The following is a 25,377-nucleotide window of genomic DNA, read 5'->3' on the forward strand; positions in this document are numbered from 1 at the left end:
GTCACTTCAGCTATGTTGGACTCTTTGGCCCGCCAGACTCCTCCATCCATAGAATTTCCCAGGCAAGAATACTGGAGGGAGCTGCCATTTCCTCCACCAGGGGATCTTCCCGACCTGGGCATGGAACCTGAGTCTCCTGTGGCTCCTGCAGTGCAGACAGATTCTTTACCACTGTGCCACCAGGCCCAGCGCACAGCTGGCTACATGCTGAAGGTGCTAGCACACAGCTGAAGCTCAGGAGAGACTGCTGTTTGCTCCTGGTATTCAAGGAAATCTCTGTCAAAACAATAGTTGAAAACAAGCTAAAGGAACAGAGACTTCAATGACCAAACGTAACAAGGGATACAGTTTTTGCAAAAATAATCTGGAACGAAGCACATGGACAACTACAGCCTTCGACAATCACAAACAGCACACCAAGGGGAAGACAGAGAATCTGATTTCCAAAGTACTACATTATAATATTTGCACATCCAATTTTCATCAAAAACACAAATAATACAAAGAAACAGTAAAGTATACAAAGTGAAAAAAATTGAATTAAACCGTCCCTGAGGACACTTAGATATTGAATTTACTAAGCAAAGACTTTAAACCAACTGTCTTATGTTCTAAGACCTAGAGTAAACCATGAGCAAAACAGTAAAGGAAATTAGGAAAACAACGTATGAACAAAATGAGAATATCATAAAGAGGTGGATATTATGAAAGGCCACCAAATAGAAATTCTGGAGCTGAAAAGTACAACTAAAATGAAAAAATTTGTTACAGGAGTTTAACAAAATTAAGCAGACAGAAAAAAGAATCAACAGATTTTTAAATGTTCCAAATTTGATAAAAGATATGAATCTACACATCCAAGAAGCCCAACAAACTCCAAACAGGAGAAACTCAAAGAGATTCATGTTGAAGACATGTTATAGTTACACTGTCAAAAGCCAAAGTCAACAGAAGCAGCAAGAGAAAAGCAACTCATCATGTGTAAGCCGTTTTTAATAAGATGAACAGCTTATTTCTCATAAAAATCATGGAGGCCAGAAGACAGCGAGAGAACATATTTAAAACGCTGTAAGAGAAAACAAACAAAAATCTGTCAAGTAAGAATTCTATATCTAGAAAGAATGGAGAAGTAATCAAGACCTTCCCAGACAAAAACTAAAGGAATCTGTTACTAGCAAATCTGCCCTCCAAGAGATGCCAAGGGAATCCTTCAGGTTGAAATGATAAGAAATTTAGACAGTGATTCAAAGCTACATGAAGAAATACAGAACACTTACAGCAAATATGTCCTCGTTTTTCTCTGTTATGGCTAAGTCTGTATTTCCCTTATTCTCTTTTCTCTCTGCCTTTATTTCATTCTCTTTGAAAGAGAGGTAATATGACTAAGAAAGAACTCAGCAGCAGGAGTTAGAAGGCCTATACTAAATCATGCTCCACTCATTTGGAGGCTATGAATCTGAAAGCAAATTACTAAATGTTTGGAAAACTAAGTTTTTATGAAAAATAGGGGAAATATTCTAACTCTTATAGGTTGTTAAAATTAACAGCAATTTTAAATGTGTTAGGTTTGTTTCATACACAATTCAAGTAAAAACTGAACACAGCAGTCTCTTCTTTCTCTATTCTTTAAACTGGCCACAGAGGGCTTCCCTGGTGGCTCAGGCGGTAAAGCGTCTGTCTACAATGCGGGAGACCTGGGTTCGAGCCCTGGGTGGGGAAGATCCCCTGGAGAAGGAAATGGCAGCCCAATCCAGTACTGTTGCCTGGAAAACCCCATGGACTGAGGAGCCTGGTAGGCGACAGTCCATGGGATCACAAAGAGTCAGACACGACTGACCACACTTTCACTTTCACAGAGTTATACTGTTTGACTGTTTATGTTATAGTTTTACTATTTGTTATAATTGTATGACAACTGCTATTAGTTGAAGGAACTCTTAGGCAAACTGCTGACATTTACAGAAAGATGGTTTTACATTAGCAGCAACCCACATAATGCTGTCTTACTTCTTTTCCAGGGATTTGGGTCAGAATATCTCTATTGAACGTGTATACTTCAGAGCAGATCTTAGGTGCAGGTAAACAGTGAATAATGATAATAATCACCATTATGGGGAATTCCCTGGTTCCATGCTTTCACTACTAAAGGTACGGGTTTGATCCCTGTTTGGGCAACTAAGATTCCCACAAGCAGCAGCAACCTATACACGTACTGCTTACCATGTGCCAGGCTACTCCAGTAAGGCAGGTATACTAGTATTTCTGTTTTTAAAACTGAGGAAGCTGACACACAGTGAAGTTAAGGGACTTGGACTATATTATATCCTCACAGAGAGCAAAGCTGAGACTAACCAGGATCTTTATAATGGGCTTGGGTAAAGACTCTTGATAGGTCTACAGAAAATAACAAAGATCGAGATAATCACAGTGGGGGCAGAGGAGGGAGACGGCCACAAAAGAAACTGCCTTTTCCCAGGGCAAAAAGTCACAAGCAAACTGACCCTGCTTTTTACCACCGATTTGTCAGGCTTTTAAAATGCTGTGTTGAGAAGAGAAGGAATGAGAAGAGATCTGAGAAGTTTTAAACTCTGAGTTTTGCTATGAGGTTTGGACTAGAACGTCACTTTGCTTCCATGGTGCAGGGTCAACTCAATCACCCAATATTCTCCAGCCAAATGGTTTCTGTCTTAATTTCCTTTATCCAGTTATAGGGAGCTGGGTCCTAGCAGCCCTAATTTGTTAGAAGTTTATTTATTCAACAATCATTTAGTGCTTAAACCCTGTGCTAGGTGTTATTGAAATAAAGATAAATAAAACATGATCCTACTCCTTGACTGGCTCACAGTCTGGTGGACATGAGAAATACAAACACAACAATGTTTAAACCCAGAGGAAGTCTAGAGATGGGAGCGGTTAGCTTTCTCTAAAGATGGAAGATCTAAGAGGCAGCGATCATACAAAACTGTCTACAATGTGGCAATTCAACCTAAGAGGATATTTGAGCTGGTTCTTGCTGGGTGAGAAGGAAGGGAAAGGAAGGCACTGGAGGCAAGTACAGAGGGGGCCACGGCTCAGTAACTTACAAGTGGACACTGTGTGCTTCTCATATTCATTTCACATAAAGCAGGAAATGAAAACACACGACACCACTTTGATTTTTCTTGGAATTAGAGCATTATATCTCTGCTTCATAGGACAATTAATTAAAAGTTTAAAGTATCTTTACTTGAATCCACTAATGTAATACTTTTTCCAAACTAAGAAGTGATAAAAATGTAAAAACTATCAAAATCTCCCAGCCATAAAATGTATAACATAGATACAAAATGCTAGAAATTCTGATACATATTCAGTGATACAGATCTCAGATTTCCCGGGTTAGCTCGGAGCCCACAGGACTGTGGATGTTTCTCAAGTGTGGTTGTTTAAAAGCTGTAATTTTGTTTGGCATTTTCCATGGGATTAGTCATGGGTAGTAAGGGAAGACTGCGAAGTCTGAAGTACTTAGGTGCTAGTGGTATTTCTCTTTTCGTGGACTTCACCAACAACTTAGCTGGCAGTTTCTGTTTAAAACTCACAAACGTTCTCTCATCTGTTTAACCTGTCATTACGTGGCTGCTTAGCACCGAGCCAGACCTCGCAAGACCATGTTGGGAAAACAAGCTGGTCAGAAAACTTGCTTCCAATTAAGTCACTGACTTACTGCCAATTTTGTTTAACTAATGAATTTTGAATATGAGAAAGATCAGTCTTCTCTGAATAGAACCTGCACTGAATAGAACCAATTCCTCTGCCAGACTCAATACCCTGCCCCAAACAGCACAAAGTGTGCTCCCAGTCAGATCCACTGTGCTCTGGAGCAGCGCCAGCACACAGAAGTGCAGCAGCAGGCCGTTCTGCGCGCCTGTTTTGCCACGTCTCCTTCCCTAAGTAGACATTTCCACTCTCAAATCTCCACCAACAAACACCATGTTGGAACGTATATTGAGACTCCTACTGTGGCAATTCCCTGGGCGTCCAGTGGCTAAGACTCCACGCTTCCACTGCAGAGGGCATGGGTTCTATCCCTGGTGGAGGAACTAAGATCCCACATGCTGTGTGGCGTGGTCAAAAAATTAAATAAAAAAAAAAAGACTCCTACTATTGTTCCTGAATGTCAAAGATGCCAATATGAGAGTTTCAACTTTCAGTAAGCTTATGTTCCAAAATCCTGTTGTTTCATTTCCTGCCCAGGATTATTAAAAAGCACAATTTGTTATGGAAAAACCACAGTAAAAGCTGGGACTTACATCACAACCAAACAGTGGCAGTTGGTAAATGATTTGATGTGAAGTAATATAAAAAGTTCTCTTAAACCTGTGAAGGGAAACATAACTAATTTATAGAAAAAAATCTTGTAATATTCAGATATAAATGCTTGCTTTCGTACTTCCACTGCATAACTTTTAATATTTTTAATTTAATACTATTTAAATAAAAATTAGGAAACCAAAATCCTTTCTTAGCCCCAGGACAGCAACCTTTTTCTGCAAAGGGTCAAAAAATGATTATTTTAGGTTTGGCTGCGGGGTGGGGCAGGATCTATACCATCTGTGTCACAACCACTGTCTTGGGGTGAGAAAGCAGCAGCACAGCCCACACTTACACAAGAGTGCGGATGGGCTCCGGCAAAACCGCACTCATCCTGGCCCTAAATCACCTTACACAAGGAAACGCAAACTATCCTTTAAATGAAAGAACGGCTTTAAAACACAGAACAAAACACAGCGGGAGGAGGGGGATGAAGAAAGAGAGGAAGAAGTTAAAAAACATAGAATCAAGTAGGTGAAGGGTTAACTCCATTAGGTTACCTTCTGCAGATCTGAATTCTTCTCCCACTGAAGCACTTTTTATACCCAGGTTATCATCACTGTCACATTCTGTAAGGAAGAATCAATAAACGCAAATGTACTTCTGAAAGAGTTACTGTGCCATTAATTTACGTACTCTAAAATGGTATGACTTTCAACGACTCCTCCCATACCCAAGCTTACTAATTACAATCCATTAGTGTTACACATCTTTCCCTAGTTTTTTAAAAGAATGATTACCAAATACTACTACTTAAATCAAGAAAAAATAAAAATGAATGAAACAAGGTAATTCACTTTTAGCTCTATATTCAAAAGATTATTTGAAAAGGTTTTTTTGTATGTTTAGGAAATAAGTTCCAGTATTTTTTTAAAAACTGTAAATTTTAAAAAGCTAATTTATTTGGACCCAGCAAATAAACTCCAAGTTTCATTTGCATTAAATCATCTTTAAAAGATTTTTTAGAGGTGACAGAAAAAATTCTCCTTTAGTTTGAAAATCATAAGCATTTATCTCAGTTGATATCTTATATGCTTACTAATGAGAGACCTAAGGCTTTAAAATAATGAATGACGTGACTGTCAAAAGCCACTTAAAACTTGAACATGGTACCATCAGGGACCTGGCTTTCACTTTCACTACATTTAAATCAATTTCTATCAGAGTGACTGAATCAGGGTTTAAATAACTGAATACAAATCATATGGACGTATATATGAAAATATGTAAAATCCTAAAATATACATTTAAAATTAATCAGTTTACCATGGTCTACAAATAGAAACCACTGTATAACTCTTATATTCCTCTAGTGCAAAAATCTATTATGTCATCTTTTGCTATTCCAGCAAAAACAGTGTTTTCTTCTACAATATGTTATATACACTTACTACTTCAAATATTTCAAGCTATGTCTTAGTGAAATAAAACATTATATTTACAATTTGAAGAACAGAAAAATTAATTCTTCAAATATTAGGAACAAAGAAAATGCCCAAGCTTTCTGTTATTATAATTCAAAGTCAAGGCCAGTCAAAAGCAGCGTGTTGTAACTCATCTCAATAACCCATCACTGCAGTGAAGGCCTATGTAGTCCTGAGGGCTATGAGTTTGACACTAGGTTGTGAACATTTTTAAAGTTTTCTTTTGCCTCAATCAGCACCACCCACAGAACAGAGAAAATCACGAATAATTTTTTCTGTCTTCAGTACCTTGCATAGAATTAATTGTATCATATGGAAAGAGGCAGACAGACGCTGAGAATTAGGTGTAACAGCTATCTCACATGGTGCCTATTCAGCAGTGCATGCCACTGCTCCAGTCACCTGCACTTTCACAGCAGGGGTAAACTCATATGCTCAGTTTTTAAGATGGCTTTAGAGACCTGTGTGACTGGTACCAACCTCCATCCAATTCATTTCAAAGTGAAGACACAAACCAAAAAAATACAACAAAGTCCCAGGGTCATAAACCAGATGGCCACAGACAGTGTTCAGATTCAACAAAAACCATCTTGAAACATATTATGTTTTAAAGAGACTTTACTAAAGTCTTCAAACAGTAAACAGACTTAAAGTCTGTTTTCAATTTAAATTCAGTAATTATAACAGCCTATACTCTAGTTCACCCTTGTATTACTGAAGAAAAATATTCTAGGCAAGTTCAAACTTTATATAAAATTCAAAGAAAGAGGTTTAATTACTGAAGAACTATAAACACCTGAATACACAAACTGTTTTTAAAGAGAAAATCTTACATAAAGCAAATCGGTACTATTGAACCAACCTATAAGACAATGTCAAGTTCTTTACACAAACAGATCTTTAAGAGCTTATATAAAAACAAGTAGCAGTTATTTTATCTTACAAAGAGCGTGACAACCAGGAGCAACATCACACAGTGCAAGTAAAAATGCTGCTGACATGGGTCCTTTAACTCAGGCCGCCCTCACAAATGGTGACTGCATTCTACAGTCGAAAGAAAGAAAACAGGGCTTCCTAGTTTACTTGCAAAAGATCCTAGGGAACTTACAATGACAAGTTGGCTATGTTTGACAAACAATCAGCTTACTTTTTAAAGAACCAGAATGGACAATCAAATCTTTTTATCTTCTACAAAAAGAAAAAGCATCTTCCTGTCACTATTTTAAGCACTCATAGTTGGTATCTACAAATACTCTGCGAAGTCATGAGACTGTAGCAGAGCGTCTCTCATCTTCATTCTTCAAGGACGTGGTAAGAGCCAACAACGCACACTAGATTCTCTAACATAAAGTCAGGGCTTTGCATCAATGAAAACCTGTCTTCGCAGATGATGGCTGCCTGGCCCCACGCAGCTATTTCAACGTTTCTGGGCCTTTGTTCCGTCATGTACAAAAGGGGGCAACCTAACATATCCCACCTCACAGCAATGCAAGGAGGATTAAATAACACATGGAAGAAATTCTTTGAATGTTATAAACATCTTCAACACTACAAATACAAAAAACACCTAGCACGGCAGCTGGCACACAGTAGGTCCTCAGTAGCAAGATTAGTTCCCTTTTTCTTCTTTAAAACAACACTGAAGTGACAAGTGATGTCTGCATCTCTGAGATATGAGGCTTGAGTTAGAATGAACACATATTCGTGAATAAAATGTGAAAGGTTTAAAAAAAGAAAGAGCCTACCAGGCTCCCCTGACCAGGATCTCTAGAAAGCATCCATGTATCTTGGTAAACTTTTAAAAAGTGAAAGTCAGTACAATATAAAATAGAACTAAAAGAAGGATAAGGGGGCCATGGGTGTCAACTCAGGACAGGTCAGTATCGTTACATGTCTCCACAGGGATATACATATACTGCAACCAAAGTGCTGCCGCTGCAGCCCTGATGCACAGGAGACTGAGTCTACAGGGCAGAAGCCAGGACACATTCGAATCTTAATCTTAACTTAAAGGCTCATCCTGCTACAGAGAGTAACCGATTTGTCCCAAACAGTACCCACAGTAACATTTCGCACCTGTGAGAGTGTGCGGGGTACACGCCGACGTTCGCGCACCGAGAGATGCTTCTCAGTTCTAATGCATATTAAATACCATTTCTTAACAAAAACTATTATTATTCTTAAGGCCATTTGTTAGGAAAGGTGAAGGAATAAAGTTACTCACAAAAATCACTGGTCTTTGATAGTTATAAAGTTTATTACTAGGCCTTTCACAGTCTTCCATGAAGGGGGGAAAAAAAAAACTGTCTTAAATCAAACTGAATCTGAACATACTATGATTCAGTATAACACTGTTTGAAATTTCAGAGTTATAAAAGCATCTTTGAATTCAGACCTAAATGAAATATGTAACTTAACGGCTATACTTCTTTGGCCACTTAATTTTAATAATTTTCATTACTTTTAAAATGCACTGGCTATAGCACATGAAAAGATGCTCATTTGGAAAATGGAAATGAAGACCCAAATGAGATACCACTGTGTACCCATTAGGATGGTTATTATCAAAAACAAAAATCAGAAAATAACAATTGTTGGCAAGGATGTAGAGAAACTGAAGCCTTCATGACCTATTGGTGGGAATGTAAAATATTATAGTCCATGTGCAAAACAGTATGGAGGTTTCTCAAAAAACCAGAAATAGAGTTACCACGTTACCTAGCAATCACACTTCTGGGCATATACTCACAGAAACTGATCGGAGGGTCTGGAAGAGATGCCTGCCCCCACGCTTACAGCAACACGACTCACAACAGCTCAAGCACGAACACGCACCAAGTGTCTACCGATGGGTAAATGGACAGCAAAAAGGGGCACAGACATACAACGGAGCACTACTCAGCCTTAAAAGGACCCTTTGACACAGGCTATAACATGAGTAAAGCCTGAGAAAACGTTTTTCTCAGTGAAATAATAAGCCAGTCACAAAACAGAAAGGCTGCATGATTTCCCTTCCAGGACACACTCAGGGTAGTCCCATTCATAGACAGGAGACAGGATGCTGGCTGCCCATGCGCTGGGGGAAGGACAGTGGGGAGTTCCTGTTTATTGGGCGTGGGGTTTCAGTTGTCAAGATGAAAGGAGTTCCGGGGATGGATGGTGGTGATGGCCACACAACAGTGTGAATGCAGTTAACACCACACAACAGGTTTCCCAGGTGGTTCAGTGGGAAAGAATCTGCCTTCAATGCAGATCCGGGTTCGATCCCTGGGATGGGACGATCCCGTGGAGAAGGAAATGGAAACTCATTCTATTTGCTTGAAAAATCCCATGGACAGAGGAGCCTGGCAGGCTACAGTCCATGGGGTCACAAAGAGTCGGACGTGACTGAGTGACTTCATACAAACACACCACGCAACTGGACATTTCAGAATGGTTAGCATGGTAAATCTTATGTGCGAAAGTGTCAGTTGCTCAGTCATGTCCAACTCGGAAACCCCACAGACTGTAGCCCCCCAGGCTCCTCTGTCCATGAAATTCTCCAGCAAGAATACTAGAGTGGGTAACCATTCCCTTCTCCAGGGTATCTTCCCAACCCAGGGATTGAACCTGGGTTTCCTACATTGCAGGTGGGTTCTTTACCATCTGAGTCATCAGGGAAGCCCAAGAGCATGTATATTTTAGTACAATTAAAAAACATAAAACAATGGAGAGAAAATCTAAAAATATATATAGTGGCTGGGAATCATGTTTCCTTTCTATGGCAGTAATAATTAATAATATCTGCTATTTACTGAGCACCTTTCTCGGCTTCCCTGATAGCTCAGCTGGTAAAGAATCCACCTGCAATGCAGGAGACTCTGGTTCGACTTCTGGGTTGGAAGATCTGCTCGAGAAGGGATAGGCTACCCACTCCAGTATTCTTGGGCTTCCCTTGTGGCTCAGCTGGTAAAGAATCTGCGTGCAATGCAGGAGACCTGGGTTCGATCCCTGGGTTGGGAAGATCTGCTGGGATGGGAAAGGCTACCCACTCCAGTATTCTTGCCTCGAGAATTCAATGGACTATACAGCCCAGAGGGGTGCAAAGAGTTGGACTCTAGACACTATACATGTCACTAATTCTTACAGACTTATAGATACGAAAGTGAGACTCACAAAAAGTTTAATATCTTTGCCTGAAACCACACTACTAGGAAGCAGCTACCTTAGCATTTGATCAAATGCCCATGCCCTTCTTTATACATTGCATTGCCTCTGTTTATCACAAAAATTCAAAATAAAGTACACATGTGCCCCCAAAGAGCAGTAAGTTCAAATGAGCACTGACTATGAATAAATGATTTTAAAAATACGTAGAGTATAAGAAATATTCATAAAAGAACTTCAGTATATAACAATAACCTACACCTTACCTCTAACCCTAACATACCCATTTATATGCAGCTTTCACTCCAAATAAAGTTGAAAAAAAGGCAAAATCATAACAGCTCTCAATACCAAAGCAACGCTCCCAAGAGCAGCAGGAGGAAGACAAGGGGGTTGGCCTGGGTGGCAAAGGTAAAAATTAAATATTTTATGAAATATTACATAGATGTTTTTAAGGATCGGGGAAGGGATGATAAAAGAATGGAAGAAAAAGTGGTTAAAAAAAGTTACCAACACAGGGAATTCTACTCAATACTCAGTAATGCCCTATATGGGAAAAGAATCTAAAAAAGAGGGTTTACAGGTATATGCATAACTGACTCACTTGGCTGTACACCTGAAAACTAACACAACATTATAAATCAACTATATGCCAATAAAAATTTTAATTAAAAATTTTTTTTTAAAGAAAGAAAAGGAAAAAAAAAGCCACAAACAGAAAAAGCAAGTGAATGAAAACAAAAACTACAGAATAGGAAGATAACATTCAGTACTACAATATGACATAAATAAGCAAAATAGAGTCGACTTTCCTTTAAAGAGCACGAGCGTGCCAGCAGCTCAGTGGTTCCTAACTTTGAATTTATCCACTGCAATGAGTGACCAGAGCAAAGTTCTTCAGAACAGATCTTCAATCAAAATGTGGCTCTACATATATGAAATGAAGAAATTAGCAAAGAGGAGGGCATACTTGGGAAATGTAAAGGTAAATAATAAACATTCCAAGAAGTAGTCAGTTTCTCATTGAAGTCATTCATCAATATCTTTAAACTCTTTTCATGGCTGCAACTTATTAGGATATTTAAAAACTATTCTTTTATTCTCTCCTACCCACATTTACTTCAGAAATTAAAAAAACAAAAACAAAACCATCTGGGTCCCTAGAATTATACCCTTTCCTAAATATTGGTTAGTTAAACTGGCCACCAGCATGCCCATTCACTGAACAATCTCAGAAAGGCAGAGAGAGTGCAGGACAGGGGCTCCTAGTCCTTCAAGGTAATAAAAATCACTCAGGGCTTCGTTCTGTCACTGTCAACCTCCTAAATGCCTTTTTTTTTGGGGGGGGGGGGTGGTATTGCCATATTTACTGCTTTCTGGTTTCTTCTATAAGCACTTTGCTTTCTGAAAAACTGAAGATAAATCTAGAATTTCCAAAACAAAATGAAGATCCAGATTCTGAGCTTTACAAGACTCTAATAGCATATTTCAAACCATTAAATACACGAATATAAATTTTATCCTTCAGACGAAAAAGGGCTCCAGAAAATCACGAATTCATCCTCCTTCTAATACACTCAAAATGAAAGCAGATAAGGAATGAAACACAACAAGCATGAGCGCGGGGCAGTTTAGTAAGCAGGCGCAGGGCGAGAGTGGGCAGCAGTTTATTGGCTTCTCTCAGCAGTGAAGTCTCCTCCTTTTGGGCGGTTTGCCCCGAGGCTGCAGCTGCATACCTTTGGTGGTGTCAGATATGCTATTTAACAAGGCACACATCATATCTCCCTCTAAGTGGTGAGGGTTGAGTATATGTGCTGGCCTCTGAGTCTTCTTAAACTGATTCTCTAGCTCCAGAAAACCTTGATCTCCTGAGAGGATGGTGAAAGGAATCTGCTTGGGCAGCTGTTCATCTAGACGGCCAGCCTAAGTTGGAACAAATGACACACGTCAAATCAGCATCTGTGCTTCCAATCAAGTTACAGCTGTTTCAGAATGAACGCCTACCTAGAAAGGTGTATTTCGCATGTCCCCTTGCTCCCACTAAAGTATGATATAAAGATCTCATTCATAAATAAAATATATTAATACCATATTTTAAAAATGTAAAGTGCTGTCAATTTTAAGATAAACTGTTTAATGTGCCACTAAGAGAGAAAGAAAAAAAGAGGAGGCCCCCATATAAAGGTGGAACAGTAGTAACAGGGCTAAAGTAAGCAAAGTCACAGTAAAGCAAGCAAGCTCAACCTTAAAACTGGCTAGATGGAAAAAGAAATTATCTTGTGGTTTAAAATATAAGCAGCAATCAACAAGTCTACAGAGTAAATTCATGTTATCAGTGTGACACAGAAAAGCTTAAGCAGAAAATTTAATTTAAACTGGGTCTCAAGTGGGTCGTTTCTCCAGGCAACTAGCTGAGACAGAAGCAAATGCAGATTTCACCTGGGCCAACAGTGACTGTCACAGGGCCTGCTCATTTCAGAGATGTTAAATGTGGAAGCGCCTCATGCGTCAGAGAGTGACACCGCCTGATCATCTATTCTACACACAGTTACGGTTCTACCATGCACAGCCGAGAGCTGGCTAGACTGGGGATGAAGCAGTAAACACGTGCTACACGTTCCTGCTCCCAACAGTCTTAAGTAGAACTTGATGCAAAAGGTTTTATACCAAAGACACAGCACTAGAAAGGAATCTACAGTGTCATTACGATTTAAGTGGGAAAATTCATCAAAGGGGTCCTAGAGTCACAGAAGATTCTGAATAAAGCAATGACTCACATGCATACATATGGCAAAGTCGGCAGCATCTTTTCTCTTGCTGCAGCGAGGATGCAGGAAGAAGCAGCCGATGCGGTTCAGGTAGTTGTAGACCTTACAGTGGGCCGGGGGCTTCCAGTTGGTGTTTCCCCCTGTCGTGTTTAGAACAATAAACAACACTGTTGTTTACAACAGGCACAAACGAGGAGTCAAACAAAAGAAGCCAGAACAGAAGAACAGATATATCTAAAAACTCTATAAGGAAAAACAAATACTAGGATAAAAATGTTTCTAGAAAAAAAGTACCAGAGTAGAAGGCAGAATAGGCAGTTCCAGCACAGGGTGCTGCTGAAACCTCAGGAAAGTAGACAACTGCTCCAAACCTGACTAGTAAGCAGAAGACTCACAGAGACGTTCAGCAGAACCACAGTAATGTGTGTGAAATTCTTTGGTGTCGTTCTACATGAATGTATGCATTAGTGGATTTTTTACAAGTATGTTAAGGCTGCTCGCTGAATTAAAAGAGTGGTCAATCAGGAAAGCTGGACTCACTAAAAGCCTCATCCAGGTCAGTGGGTTTCTATCTTAAATCCTAATCCTCTTCTTTGTATACGGTTTCCTATCAAACGTGGCAAATGCACCATATTCCACTGTGCTGTGCTTTAGTACTGTTTTCTTTTATTACCAACTGAAGGTCCGTGGCAACTTCGCCTTGACTGAGCTTATCAATGTCGCTGATCCAACAGCATTTGCTAACCTGCGGTCACATTTCGATGATATCCATGGTATTTCACACTTTTCCATCATTATTATATTGTTATGGTGATCACTGATGTTACCACTGTAATCGCTTGGGTGCACCACAAACCATGCCCATACAAGACAGCAAACTTAACTAATAAATGTTCTGTACATTCTGATCGCTCCGCCAACTTGCCCTTTGCTGCCTTTCTGCCCTCCTGGGCACCCTACTCCTTGAGACACAATATTGAAGGCCCATTAATAACCCCACAGTGGCCTCTAAGTGTTCTAGTGAAATGAAGGGTCTCAGTTTCTCAAATTAAACCAAAAGCTGGCAATGATTGAGCTCAGTGAGAAAGGAATACCCAAAGACTAGACAGGCTTAAAGGCAGGCCTGTAGCTAGATGACCATCATATGATGACCATTATATCTACTACCATGGGCAAGAATCCCTCAGAAGAAATGGAGTAGCCATCATAGTCAACGAAAGAGTCCGAAATGCAGTACTTGGATGCAATTTCAAAAATGAAAGAATGATCTCTGTTTCCAAGGCAAACCATTCAATATCACAGTAATTAAAGTCTATGCCCCGACCAGTAATGCTGAAGAAGCTGAACGGTTCTATGAAGACCTACAAGACATTCTAGAACTAACACCCAAAACACATGTCCTCTTCATTATAGGGGACTGGAATACAAAAGTAGGAAGTCAAGAAACACCTGGCGTAACATGCAAATTTGGCCTTGGGAGTACAGAATGAAGCAGGGCAAAGACTAAGAGAGTTGCCAAGAGAACACACTGGTCATAGCAAAAACCCTCTCCCAACAACACAAGAGAAGACTCTACACATGGACATCACCAGATGGTCAATACCGAAATCAGATTGATTATACTCTTTGCAGCCACAGATAGAGAAATTCTATGTGGTCAGCAAAAACAAGAACAAGAGCTGACTGTGGCTCAGATCATGAACACCTTATTACCAAATTCAGACTTAAATGGAAGAAAGTAGGGGAAACTATTAGACCATTCAGGTATGACCTAAATCAAATCCCTTATGATTATACAGTAGAAATGACAAATAGATTCAGGGGATTAGATATGATAGTCAGAGTGCCTGAAGAACTATGGATAGTGGTTCATGACATTGTACAGGAGGCAGGGATCAAGATCATCCCCAAGGAAAAGAAATGCAAAAAGGCAAAAGGGTTGTTGGAGGAGGCCTTACAAATAGCTGTGAATAGAAGAGAAGCAAAAAGCAAAGGAGAAAAGGAAAGCTATAACCATCTGAACACAGAGTTCCAAAGAATAGCTAGGAGAGATAAGACAGCCTTCCTCAGTGATCCATGCAAAGAAACAGACGAAAACAATAAAATGGGCAAGTTGGGAGATGTCTTCAAGAAAATCAGAGAAACCAAGGGAACATTTCATGCAAAGATGAGCTCAATAAAGGACAGAAATGGTATGGACCTAACAGAAGCAGAAGATATTAAGAAGAGGTGGCAAGAATACACAGAAGAACTATACAAAAAGATCTCCATGACCCAGATAATCACGATGGTGTGATCACTCACCTAGAGCCAGACATCCTGGAATGTGAAGTCAAGTGGGCCTTAGGAAGCATCACTACGAACAAAACTAGTGGCGGTGATGGAATTCCCATTGAGCTATTTCAAATCCTAAAAGATGATGCTGTGAAAGTGCTGCACTCAATATGCCAGCAAACTTGGAAAATTCAGCAGTGGCCACAGGACTAGATAAGGTCAGTTTTTATTCCAATCCCAAAGAAAGGCAATGCTAAAGAATGTTCAAACTACTGCACAACTGAACTCTTCTCACATGCTCAAAATTCTCCAAGCCAGGCTTTAACAGTACATGAACTGTGAACTTCCAGATGTTCAAGCTGGATTTAGAAAAGGTATAGGAACCAGCAATCAAACTGCCAACATCCGCTGGATCACTGAAAAGCCAAAAGAGTTCCAGAAAAACATCTGTTTCTGCTTTATTGATTATGCCAAAGCCTTTGACTGTGTGGATCACAACACACTGTGGAAAATTCTTCAAGAGCTGGGAATACCAGACCACCTTACCTGCCTCTTGAGAAATCTGTATGCAGGTAAAGAAGCAACAGTTAAGAGCTGGACATGGAACAATGGACTGGTTCCAATCGGTAAAGGAGTACATCAAGGCTGTATACTGTCACCCTGCTTATTTAACATATGCAGAGTGTATCATGCAAACTGATGACAAGCTGGAATAAAGATTATCAGGAGAAATATCAATAACCTCAGATATGCAGATGACATCACCCTTATGGCAGAAAGCGAAGAACTAAAGAGCCTCTTGATTAGAGTGAAAAAGCTGGCTTAAAACTCAACATTCAAAAAACTAAGATCATGGTATCTGGTCCCATCACTTCATGGCAGACAGATGGGGAAATAATGGAAACAGTAAGAAACTTTATTTTCTTGGGCTCTAAAATCACTGCAGATGGTAACTGCAGCCATGAAATTAAAAGACTCTTGCTCCTTGGAAGAAAAGCTATGACCAACCTAGGCAGCACAGTAAAAAGCTGACAAAGGTCTGTCTAGTCAGAGCTATGGTTTTTCCAGTAGTCAAGTCTGGATGTGAGAGTTCAACCATAAGGAAAGCTGAGCACTGAAGAACTGATGCTTTTGAACTCTGGTGCTGGAGAAGACTCTTGAGAGTCCCTTGGACTATAAGGAGATCAAACCAGTCAGTTGAAAAAGGAAATCAGTCCTGAATACTCATTGGAAGGACTGATGCTGAAGCTGAAACTCCAGTACTTTGGCTACCTAATGCGAAGAGCTGACTCACTGGAAAAGACCCTGATCCTGGCAAAAACTGAAGGTGAGAGGAGACTGGCTGGATGGCATCTGAAGTGTTACACTGAATGTCATGCTGTTAAAGTGCTCTGAAGACAGAGGATGAGATGGGTGGACGGCATCACTGACTAGATGGATGTGAGTTTGAGCAAGCTCCAGGAGTTGTTGCTGGACAGGGAAGACTGGTGTGCTGCAGGCCATGTGGTCAAAAAGAGTTGAACATGATGGAGCAACTCAACTGAACGGAGGCCCCACATCACGCTTTTCAGCTGGGGATCAGGCAAGCAGACAGGTAATCCCCAGGGACTCTGACTTTGAAAGCCAGTGAGATTTGATTATAGAAATTCCACAGGACTGAGAGAAACAGAGACTCTGTTCTTGGAGGGCAAAAACAAAACCGTGTGTCCACCAGGACCCAGGGGAAGGAGCAGTAACCCCACAGGAAATTGAGTCAGACCTGCCTTGAGTGTTTCAGGATCTCCTACAGAAGGCAAGGGTTGGGAGTGGCCTGCCAGGGGGAAAGGGGTCCTGGTAGACACATCTTGGTGTAAGTTCTCTTAGAGGCTGTGATTAGCCCTACCATAGAACCTATAGACTCTAGGACTGGGTGACTCAGGTCCAACAACTAATAGGGAGGGAGCGCAGCCCCACCCATCAGCAGACAATTGGATCAAAGTTTTCCTGAGTATGGCCCTGCCCATCAGAGCAAGACCCAGTTTTCCCCACAGCCAGTCCCTTCCATCAAGAAGCCTGCACAAACCTCTTATCCTCATTCACCACAGGGCAGACAGAAGAAACAAGAACTACAATCCTGCAATTCCCAAGAAGAAAACCGCAATCACAGAAAGCTAACCAAATGAAAAGAAACAGGATTATATACCAGATGAAGGAGCAAGATAAATCCCCCAAAAACAACTAAATGAACTGGAGACAGGCAACCTTCCAGAAAAAGAATTCAGAATAATAATAGCAAAGATGATCTAGGATCCTGGAAAAAGAATGGGGAAGACGCAATAAATGTTTACCAAAGACCTAGAAGAATTAAAGAACTAACAGAAATGAACAATACACTCAGTTCAGTTCAGTCACTCAGTTGTGTCCAACTCTTTGCAACCCCATGGACTGCAGCACACCAGGCTTCCCTGTCCATCACCAACTCCTGGAGCTTGCTCAAATTCCAATCCATTGAGTTGGTAACGCCATCCAACCATCTCCTCACTAGAAGGAATCAATAGCAGAATAACTGTGGCAGAAGAATGGATAAGTGATCTGGAAGACAGAATGGCAGAAATCATGCTGCAAAACAGAATATAGAAAAAAGAATGAAAAGAAATGAAGACAGACTAAGAGGCCTCTGGGACAACATTAACCACACCAATATTCTCATAATAGGGGTCCCAGAAGGGGAGAGAGAAAGACAGAAAGGACCCAAGGAATTATTTGAAAAGATAACAGCTGGCAACTTTCCCAACATGAGAAAGGAAACAGTCAACCATGTCCAGGAGGTGCAGAGTACCAGGCAGGATATACTAAGGAGAGATACACTGAAACACACAGTAATCAAACTGACAAAAATTAAAGACAAAGATAAAATATTAAAAGCAACAAGGGAAAAAGGAAAAAGAGCATGAAAGGGAAATCCCACAAGGTTACCAGCTGATTTTTCAACAGAAACTCTACAAGCCAGAAGGGAATGGCATGATATAGTCCAAGTGATGAAAGGGAAGCAGCAACAACCAAGAATGGTAATAGGATCATACATATCATTAATTACCTAAAATTTAAATGCACCAAGCAAAAGACATAAGACTGGCTGGATGGATACAAAAACAAGGCTCATACACATGTTATCTACAAGCGACCCACCTCAGATCTAGGGACACTTACAGACTGAAAGTAAGAGGATAGGAGAAGGTATTTCACACAAATGGAAATGATAAGAAAGATGGAGCAGCATTACTCATATCAGACAAAATAAACTTACAAAGACTGTTATAAGAGACAGAGAAGGACACTACATAATGATCAAGGATTCAATCCAAGAAGAAGATACAACAATTATAAATATATATACACCCAACACAGGAACACCTCAATGCACAAGGCATACATTAATGAACATAAAGGGAAAAATCGACAGGAACACAGTATTAGTGGGGGACTTAATACTCTACTTTCATCAATGGAGAGACCATCTGGACAGAAAATTAATGAGGAAATAGAGGCCTTAAATGACACTTTAGACAAGTTGGACTTAATTGATATTTATAGAATATTCCAACAGACTGCACATTCTTATCAAGCATACACAGAACATTCTCCAGGACTGACCACACGCTGGGCCATAAGGTGACCCTTGGTAAATTTTGGAAAATTGAAATCGTATCAAGCATCTTTTATGATCACAACACTATGAGATTAGAAATAAACTATAAGAAAAAACTCTAAGAAACATAAACCTGCGGCAGTTAAGTGATATGCTATTCAACGACCACTGGATCGCTAAAGAAACCAAAGAGGAGATTAAAAGACCTAGAAACAAATGGAAACAAAAGCACAACGGTCCAAAACCTATGAGATGCAGCAAAAGCAGTTAGTTCTAAGAGGGAAGCTTATAGCAATACAATCTTTACCTCAAGAAACAAGAAAAGTCTCAAATAGACGACTTAACCTTACATCTAAAACAACTAGAAAAAGAAAACCTAAAGAGAAAAACAAAGAAAACCTAAGCCTTACAAAAGGAAGGAAATCATAAATATCTAAGCAAAAATAAATGAAATAGAAACAAATAAAACAATCGCAAAGATCAATGAATCTAAAAGCTAGGTCTTTGAAAAGATAAAAATTGAAAAACCTTTAGCTAGACTCATTAAGAAAAAGAGAGGACTCAACTCAATAAAATCAAACCTGGAAAAGGAAAATTTACAACTGACTCCACAGAAATGTCAAGGGTCATAAGAGACTACTATGAAGAACTGCATGCCAATAAAATGGACAGCCTGGTAGAAATGGACAAATTCTTAGAAAGGTACAGTCTCGCTAGACTGAACCAGGAAGAAATAGAAAATATGAGCAAGCCAATCACAAGCACTGAAATTGAAACCATGATTAAAAACCTCCCAATAAACAAAACTCCAGGACCTGACAGCTTCACAGGCAAATTTTATCATTTAGAGAAGAGTTAACACCTATCCTTCTGAAACTTGTTTCAAAAAACTGGAGAGGAAGGAAAACTTCAAAACTCATTTTATGAGGCCACCATCACCCTGATACCAAAAGCAGACAAAGATACCACAAGAAAATTGCAGAATTACAGGCCAGTACCACTGATGATTTCCTAGTGCTTTCCTAGTGGCTCAGTGGTAAAGAATCTGCCTGCAAATGCAGGAAATTCAAGTTCAATTTCTGGGTCGGGAAGATCCCCTGCAGAAGGAAATAGCCACTCATTCCAGTATTCATGCCTGGAGAATCCTATGGACAGCGACGCCTGGCAGGCATCTTGCATGCATGTGGATGCAAGAGTCAGACACGATTTAGTGGCTAAACAATAACAAAGCCACTGATGAACACAGATGCAAAAATTCTCAACAGAATACTACCAATCCAACAGTATATTAAAAAGATCATAATGATGATCAAGTGGAATTCATCCCAGGGATGCAAGGCATCCACCAATCAATCCATGTGACACACCACATCAGCAAACCGAAGAATAAAAACCATACGATCATCTCAACAGACTAAAAAGCTTTTGACACAGTTCATCATTCATGAATGAGGAAAAACTCTCCAGACAGGGGGCAAAGAGGGTACACAGAACACAGTAGTGTAACTGCCCAATGGTGTCCAACTCTTTGCAACCCTATGGACTGCAGCCTGCCAGGCTCCTTAACATAATAAAGGCCATACATGACAAATGTACAGCTAACATCATACTCAATGGTGAAAAGCTGAAAACATTCACTCTAAGATCAGGAACAAGACAATGATGCCCACTCTCACCACTTTTATTCAACACAGTTTTGGAAGTCTCAGCTATAGCAATCAGTGAGAAAAAGAAGCAAAAGGACTCTAAATTGGAAAAGAAGAAGTTAAACTGTCACTGTTTGCAGATGACCTGATACTAAATATAGCAATTCCATTTACCATAACATCAAAGGAAAAAAAAAAAAAAAACAACTTAGGAATAAACCTACCCAAGGAAACAAAAGACATGTACTCTAAAAACTATTAAGATGCTGATGAAAGAAATCAAAGAACACATAAACAAACGGAAAGATATACCATGCTTGCAGACTGGAAGAATCAGTACTAACTCAAAAATGACTATACGAGCCAAAGCAACCTACAGATTCAATGCAATCCCTATCAATGACATTTTCCACAGAACTAGAACAGGAAATCTCAAAATGTGTATGGAGAGACAAAAGACTCTGAACAGTCAAATCAATCCTGAAAAAGAAAAATGGAGCTGGAGGAATCAGGCGCCCTGACTTTACAATAGCAAAGCAGTTCAGTATTCTTGCCTAGAGGACCCTAGGAAAAGTATGAAAAGGTAAAAAGATTTGACACTGGAAGATAAACCATGCAGGTTGATAGGTGTCCAATACGCTACTGGGGAAGAACAGAGAAATAGCTCCAGACAGAATGAAGGGCTGAGCCAAAGCAGAAATGACACCCAGTTGAGGATGTGTATGATGGTGAAAGTAAAGCCCAATGCTATAAAGAACAATAATGAATATGAACCTGGAATGTTAAGTCAATGAATCCAGGTAAACTGGACGTGGTCAAATAAGAGTGACTATTAACATTTTAGAGATCAATGTACTAAAATGGATGGGAATGGACAAATTTAAGTCAAATGACCATTATATCTACTACTGTGGGCAAGAATCCCTTAGAAGAAATGGAGTAGCCCTCATAGTAAACAAACGAATTCGAAATGAAGTACTGGGTACAGTCTTAAAAACAACAGAATGATCTCTTGGTTCATTTCCAAGGCAAACCATTCAACATTTTAGTAATCCAAGTAACACAGTAATCCAATGACTAACGCTGAAGAAGCTGAAGTCAAACAATTCTATGAAGAACTACAAGACCTTCTAGATCTAACACCAAAAAAAGATATCTTTTTTTATCACAGGGGATTGGAATGCAGAAGTAGGAAGTCAAGGGATACCTGGAATAACAGGCAAGTTTGGCCTTGGAAGCAAGGCAAAAACTAACAGAATGTTGCCAAGAGAACACATTGGTCATAGCAAATGCCCTCTTCCAACAATACCAGAGATGATTCTACACATGGACATCACCAGATGGTCAATACAGAAATTAGACCGATTATATTCTTTGCTGCCAAAGATGGAAAAGCTCTAAACAGGCAGCAAAAACAAGACGAGGAGCTGACTACTGCTTAGATCATGAGCTCCTTATTGCAAAATTCAGGGTTAAATTGAAGAAAGTAAGAAAATTAGTCCATTCAGGTATGACCTAAATGAAATTTCTTATGATTATATGGTGGAACTGGAAAATAGATTCAAGAAATTAGACCTTATAGAAGAGTGTCTGAAGAACTATAGATGGAGGTTCATAACATGGTACAAAAGGTTCTTAACATGGTACCAAAACCATCCCAAAGAAAAAGAAATGCAAGAGGGTAAAATGGTTATCTGACAAGGCCGTACAAATGCTGAGAAAAGAAGACAAGCAAAAGGCAAAGGAGAAAGGGAAAGAAACATCCAACTGAATGCAGACTTCCAAAGACTAGAAAGGAGGATAAGAAAGTGTTCTTAAGGGAACAATGCAAAGAAATAGAACAAAACAATACAAGGGGAAAGACTAGAGATCTTTTCAAGAAAATTAGAGATAGCAGGGGAACATTTCATGCAAAGATGGGCTCAATAGAGGACAGAAACAGCAAGAAACAAACAGAAGCAGAAGAGATTAAGAAGAGGTGGCAAAAATACAGAACTGGGCAAAAAAAGTCTTAAGGACTTAGATAACCATGATGGTGTGGTCACTTACATAGAGCCAGACATCCTGAAGTGTGAAGTCAAATAGGCCTTAAGAAGCATTAACTATGAACAAAGCTAGTTGAGGTGACAGAATTCCAGCTGAGCTATTTCAAATACTAAAAGATGATGCTGTTAAAGCACTCTACCCAATATGCCAGCAAATTTAGAAAACTCAGCAGTGGCCACAGAATTGGAAAAGGTCAGTTTTCATTCCAATCCCAAAGAAGGGCAATAGCAAAGAATGCTCAAACCACCGCACAACTTCGCTCATTTCACATGAGGGCAATATAATGCTCAAAATCCTTCAAGCAAGGCTTCAGCAGTACATTAACTGAGAACTTCCAGATGTACAAACTGGATATAAAAAAGGCAGAGAAACCAGAGAGCAAATTGCAAATATCCACTGGATCACAGATGAAGCAAGAGAATTCCAGAAAAACATCTACTTCTGCTTCATTGACTACGCTAAAGCTTATGACTGTACGGACCACAAGAAACTGTGAAAAGTTCTTCAAGAGACGGGAGTACCAGAACACCTTACCTACCTCCTGAGAAACCTATAAGGCAGGTCAAGAAGCAACAGTTAGAACTGGACATGGGACAAACGACTGCTTCAAAATTGGGAAAGGAGTATGGTAAGTCTGTATACTGTCACTGTGCTTATTTAACTTATATGCAGAGTTCAGTTCAATTGCTCAGTTGCGTCAGACTCTTCGCAACTCATTAGACTGCAGGATGCCAGGCCTCCCTGTCCATCACCAACTCCCAGAGTTAACCCAAACTCATGTCCATTGAGTTGGTGATGCCATCCAACCATCTCATCCTCTGTCATCCCTTCTTTCTGCCTTCAATCTTTCCCAGCATCAGGGTCTTTTCCAATGAGTCAGCTGTTCGCATGAGGTGGCCAAAGTATTGGAGTTTCAGCTTCAACATCAGTCCTTCCAATGAACATTCAGGACTAATCTCCTTTAGGATGGACTGGTTGGATCTTCTTGAAGTCCAAGGGACTCTCAAGGGTCATCTCCAGCACCACAGTTCAAAAGCATCAATTCTTCAGCACTCAGCCTTCTTTACAGTCCAACACTCACATTCATACATGACCACTGGAAAAACCTCAGCCTTGGCTAGATAGACTTTTGCTGACAAAGTAATGTCTCTGCTTTTTAATATGCTATCTAGGTTGGTCATAACTTTCAAGAAGGAAGCATCTTTTAATTTCATGGCTGCAATCACCATCTGCAGTGATTCTGGAGCCCCCAAAACTAGAGTCAGTCACTGCTTCCACGTTTTCCCCATCTATCTGCCATGAAGTGATAGGACCGCATGCCATGATCTTAGTTTTCTGAACGCTGAACTTTAAGCCAACTTTTCACTCTCCTCTTTCACTTTCATCAAGTGGCTTTTTAGTTCTTCTTTACTTTCTGCCATATGGGTGGTATCATCTGCATATCTAAGGTTATTGATATTTTTCCCAGCAATTTTGATTCCAGCTTGTGTTTCACCCAGCCCAGCGTTTCTCATGATGTACTCTGCATATAAGTTAAATAAGCAGGGTGACAATATACAGCCTTGACATACTCCTTCTCCTATTTGAAACCAGTCTGTTGTTCCATGTCCAGTTCTAACTGCTGCTTCCTGACCTGCATATAGGTTTCTCAAGAGGCAGGTCAGATGGTCTGGTATTCCCATCCCTTTCAGAATTTTCCAGTTTACTGTGATCCACACAGTCAAAGGCTTTGGCATAGTCAATAAAGCAGAAACAGATGTTTTTCTGGAACTCTCTTGGTTTTTCGATGATCCAGTGGATGTTGGCAATTTGATCTCTGGTTCCTCTGCCTTTCTAAAACTAGCTTGAACATCTGGAACTTCACGGTTCACATACTGCTGAAGCCTGGCTTGGAGAATTTTGAGCATTACTTTACTAGTGTGTGAGATGAGTGCAATTGTGCGGTAGTTTGAATATTCTTTAGCATTGCCTTTCTTTGGGATTGGAATAAAAACTGACCTTTTCCAGTCTTGTAGCCACTGCTGAGTTTTCCAAATTTCTGGCATATTGAGTGCAGCACTTTAATAGCATCATCCTTTAGGATCTGAAATAGCTCAACTGGAATTCCATCACCTCCACTAGCTTTGTTTGCAGTGATGCTTCCTAAGGCCCACTTGACTTCACATTCCAGGATGTCTGGCTCTAGGTGAGTGATCACACCATCGTGATTATCTGGGTTGATGAAGATCTTTTTTGTATAGTTCTGTGTATTCTTGCCACCTCTTTTTAATATCTTCTGCTTCTGTTAGGTCCATACCATTTTTGTCCTTTATTGAGCTCATCTTTGCGTGAAATGTTCCCTTGATATCTCTAATTTTCTTGAAGCCATCTCTTGACTTGCCCATTCTATTGTTTTCCTCTATTTCTTTGCATGGATCACTGAGAAAGGCTTTATCTCCCCTTGCTATTCTTTGGAAAACCGTGCATTCAAATGGGTATAGCTTTCCTTTTCTCCTTTGCTTTTTGCTTCTCTTCTATTCACAGCTATTTGTAAGGCCTCCTCCGACAACCCTTTTGCCTTTTTGCATTTCTTTTCTTTGGGGATGATCTAGATCCCTGCCTCCTGTACAGTGTCACGAACCTCCATCCATAGTTCTTCAGGCATTCTGCCTATCATATCTAATCCCTTGAATCTATTTGTCACTTCCACTGTATAATTGTAAGGGATTTGATTTAGGTCATACCTGAATTATCTAATGGTTTTCCCTACTTTCATCAATTTAGGTCTGAATTTGGCAATAAGGAGTTTATGATCTTAGCCACAGTGAGCTCCGGGTCTTGTTTTTGCTGACCGTATAGAGCTTCTCCATCTTTGGCTGCAAAGAATATAATCTATCTGATTTCAGTGTTGGCCATCTGGTGATGTCCATGTGTACAGTCTTCTCTTGTGTTGTTGGGAAAGGGTATTTCCTATGACAAGTGTATTTTCTTGGCAAAACTCTATTAGCCTTTGCCCTGCTTCATTCTGTACTCGAAGGCCTCATTTGCCTGTTACTCTAGGTGTTTCTTGACTTTCTATTTTTGCATTCCAGTCCCCTATAATGAAGAGGACATGT

At 39.9% G+C, this 25,377-nt stretch overlaps 1 protein-coding gene across 5 annotated transcripts in view; it reads right to left on the bottom strand.

The window, feature by feature from the left end:
- ZNF451 (zinc finger protein 451) overlaps nucleotides 1-25,377 on the bottom strand; it is a 98,527-nt gene that overhangs the window by 11,663 nt on the left and 61,487 nt on the right. For 2 of the 5 annotated variants that reach the window (XM_027959107.3, XM_042237019.2), the window contains 4 exons: nucleotides 12,698-12,828; nucleotides 11,657-11,843; nucleotides 4,851-4,919; nucleotides 4,290-4,356 (listed from right to left, as the gene is read on the bottom strand). In XM_027959107.3, coding sequence (XP_027814908.2) covers nucleotides 4,290-4,356; nucleotides 4,851-4,919; nucleotides 11,657-11,843; nucleotides 12,698-12,828 — 454 coding nt within the window. The remainder of the gene's footprint in view (nucleotides 1-4,289; nucleotides 4,357-4,850; nucleotides 4,920-11,656; nucleotides 11,844-12,697; nucleotides 12,829-25,377) is intronic. The other 3 variants (XM_027959108.3, XM_027959109.3, XM_027959110.3) reach the window with 2 other exon arrangements.

This window comes from Ovis aries, chromosome 20, assembly GCF_016772045.2.
Source record: "Ovis aries strain OAR_USU_Benz2616 breed Rambouillet chromosome 20, ARS-UI_Ramb_v3.0, whole genome shotgun sequence".
Lineage (NCBI taxonomy): Eukaryota > Metazoa > Chordata > Mammalia > Artiodactyla > Bovidae > Ovis > Ovis aries.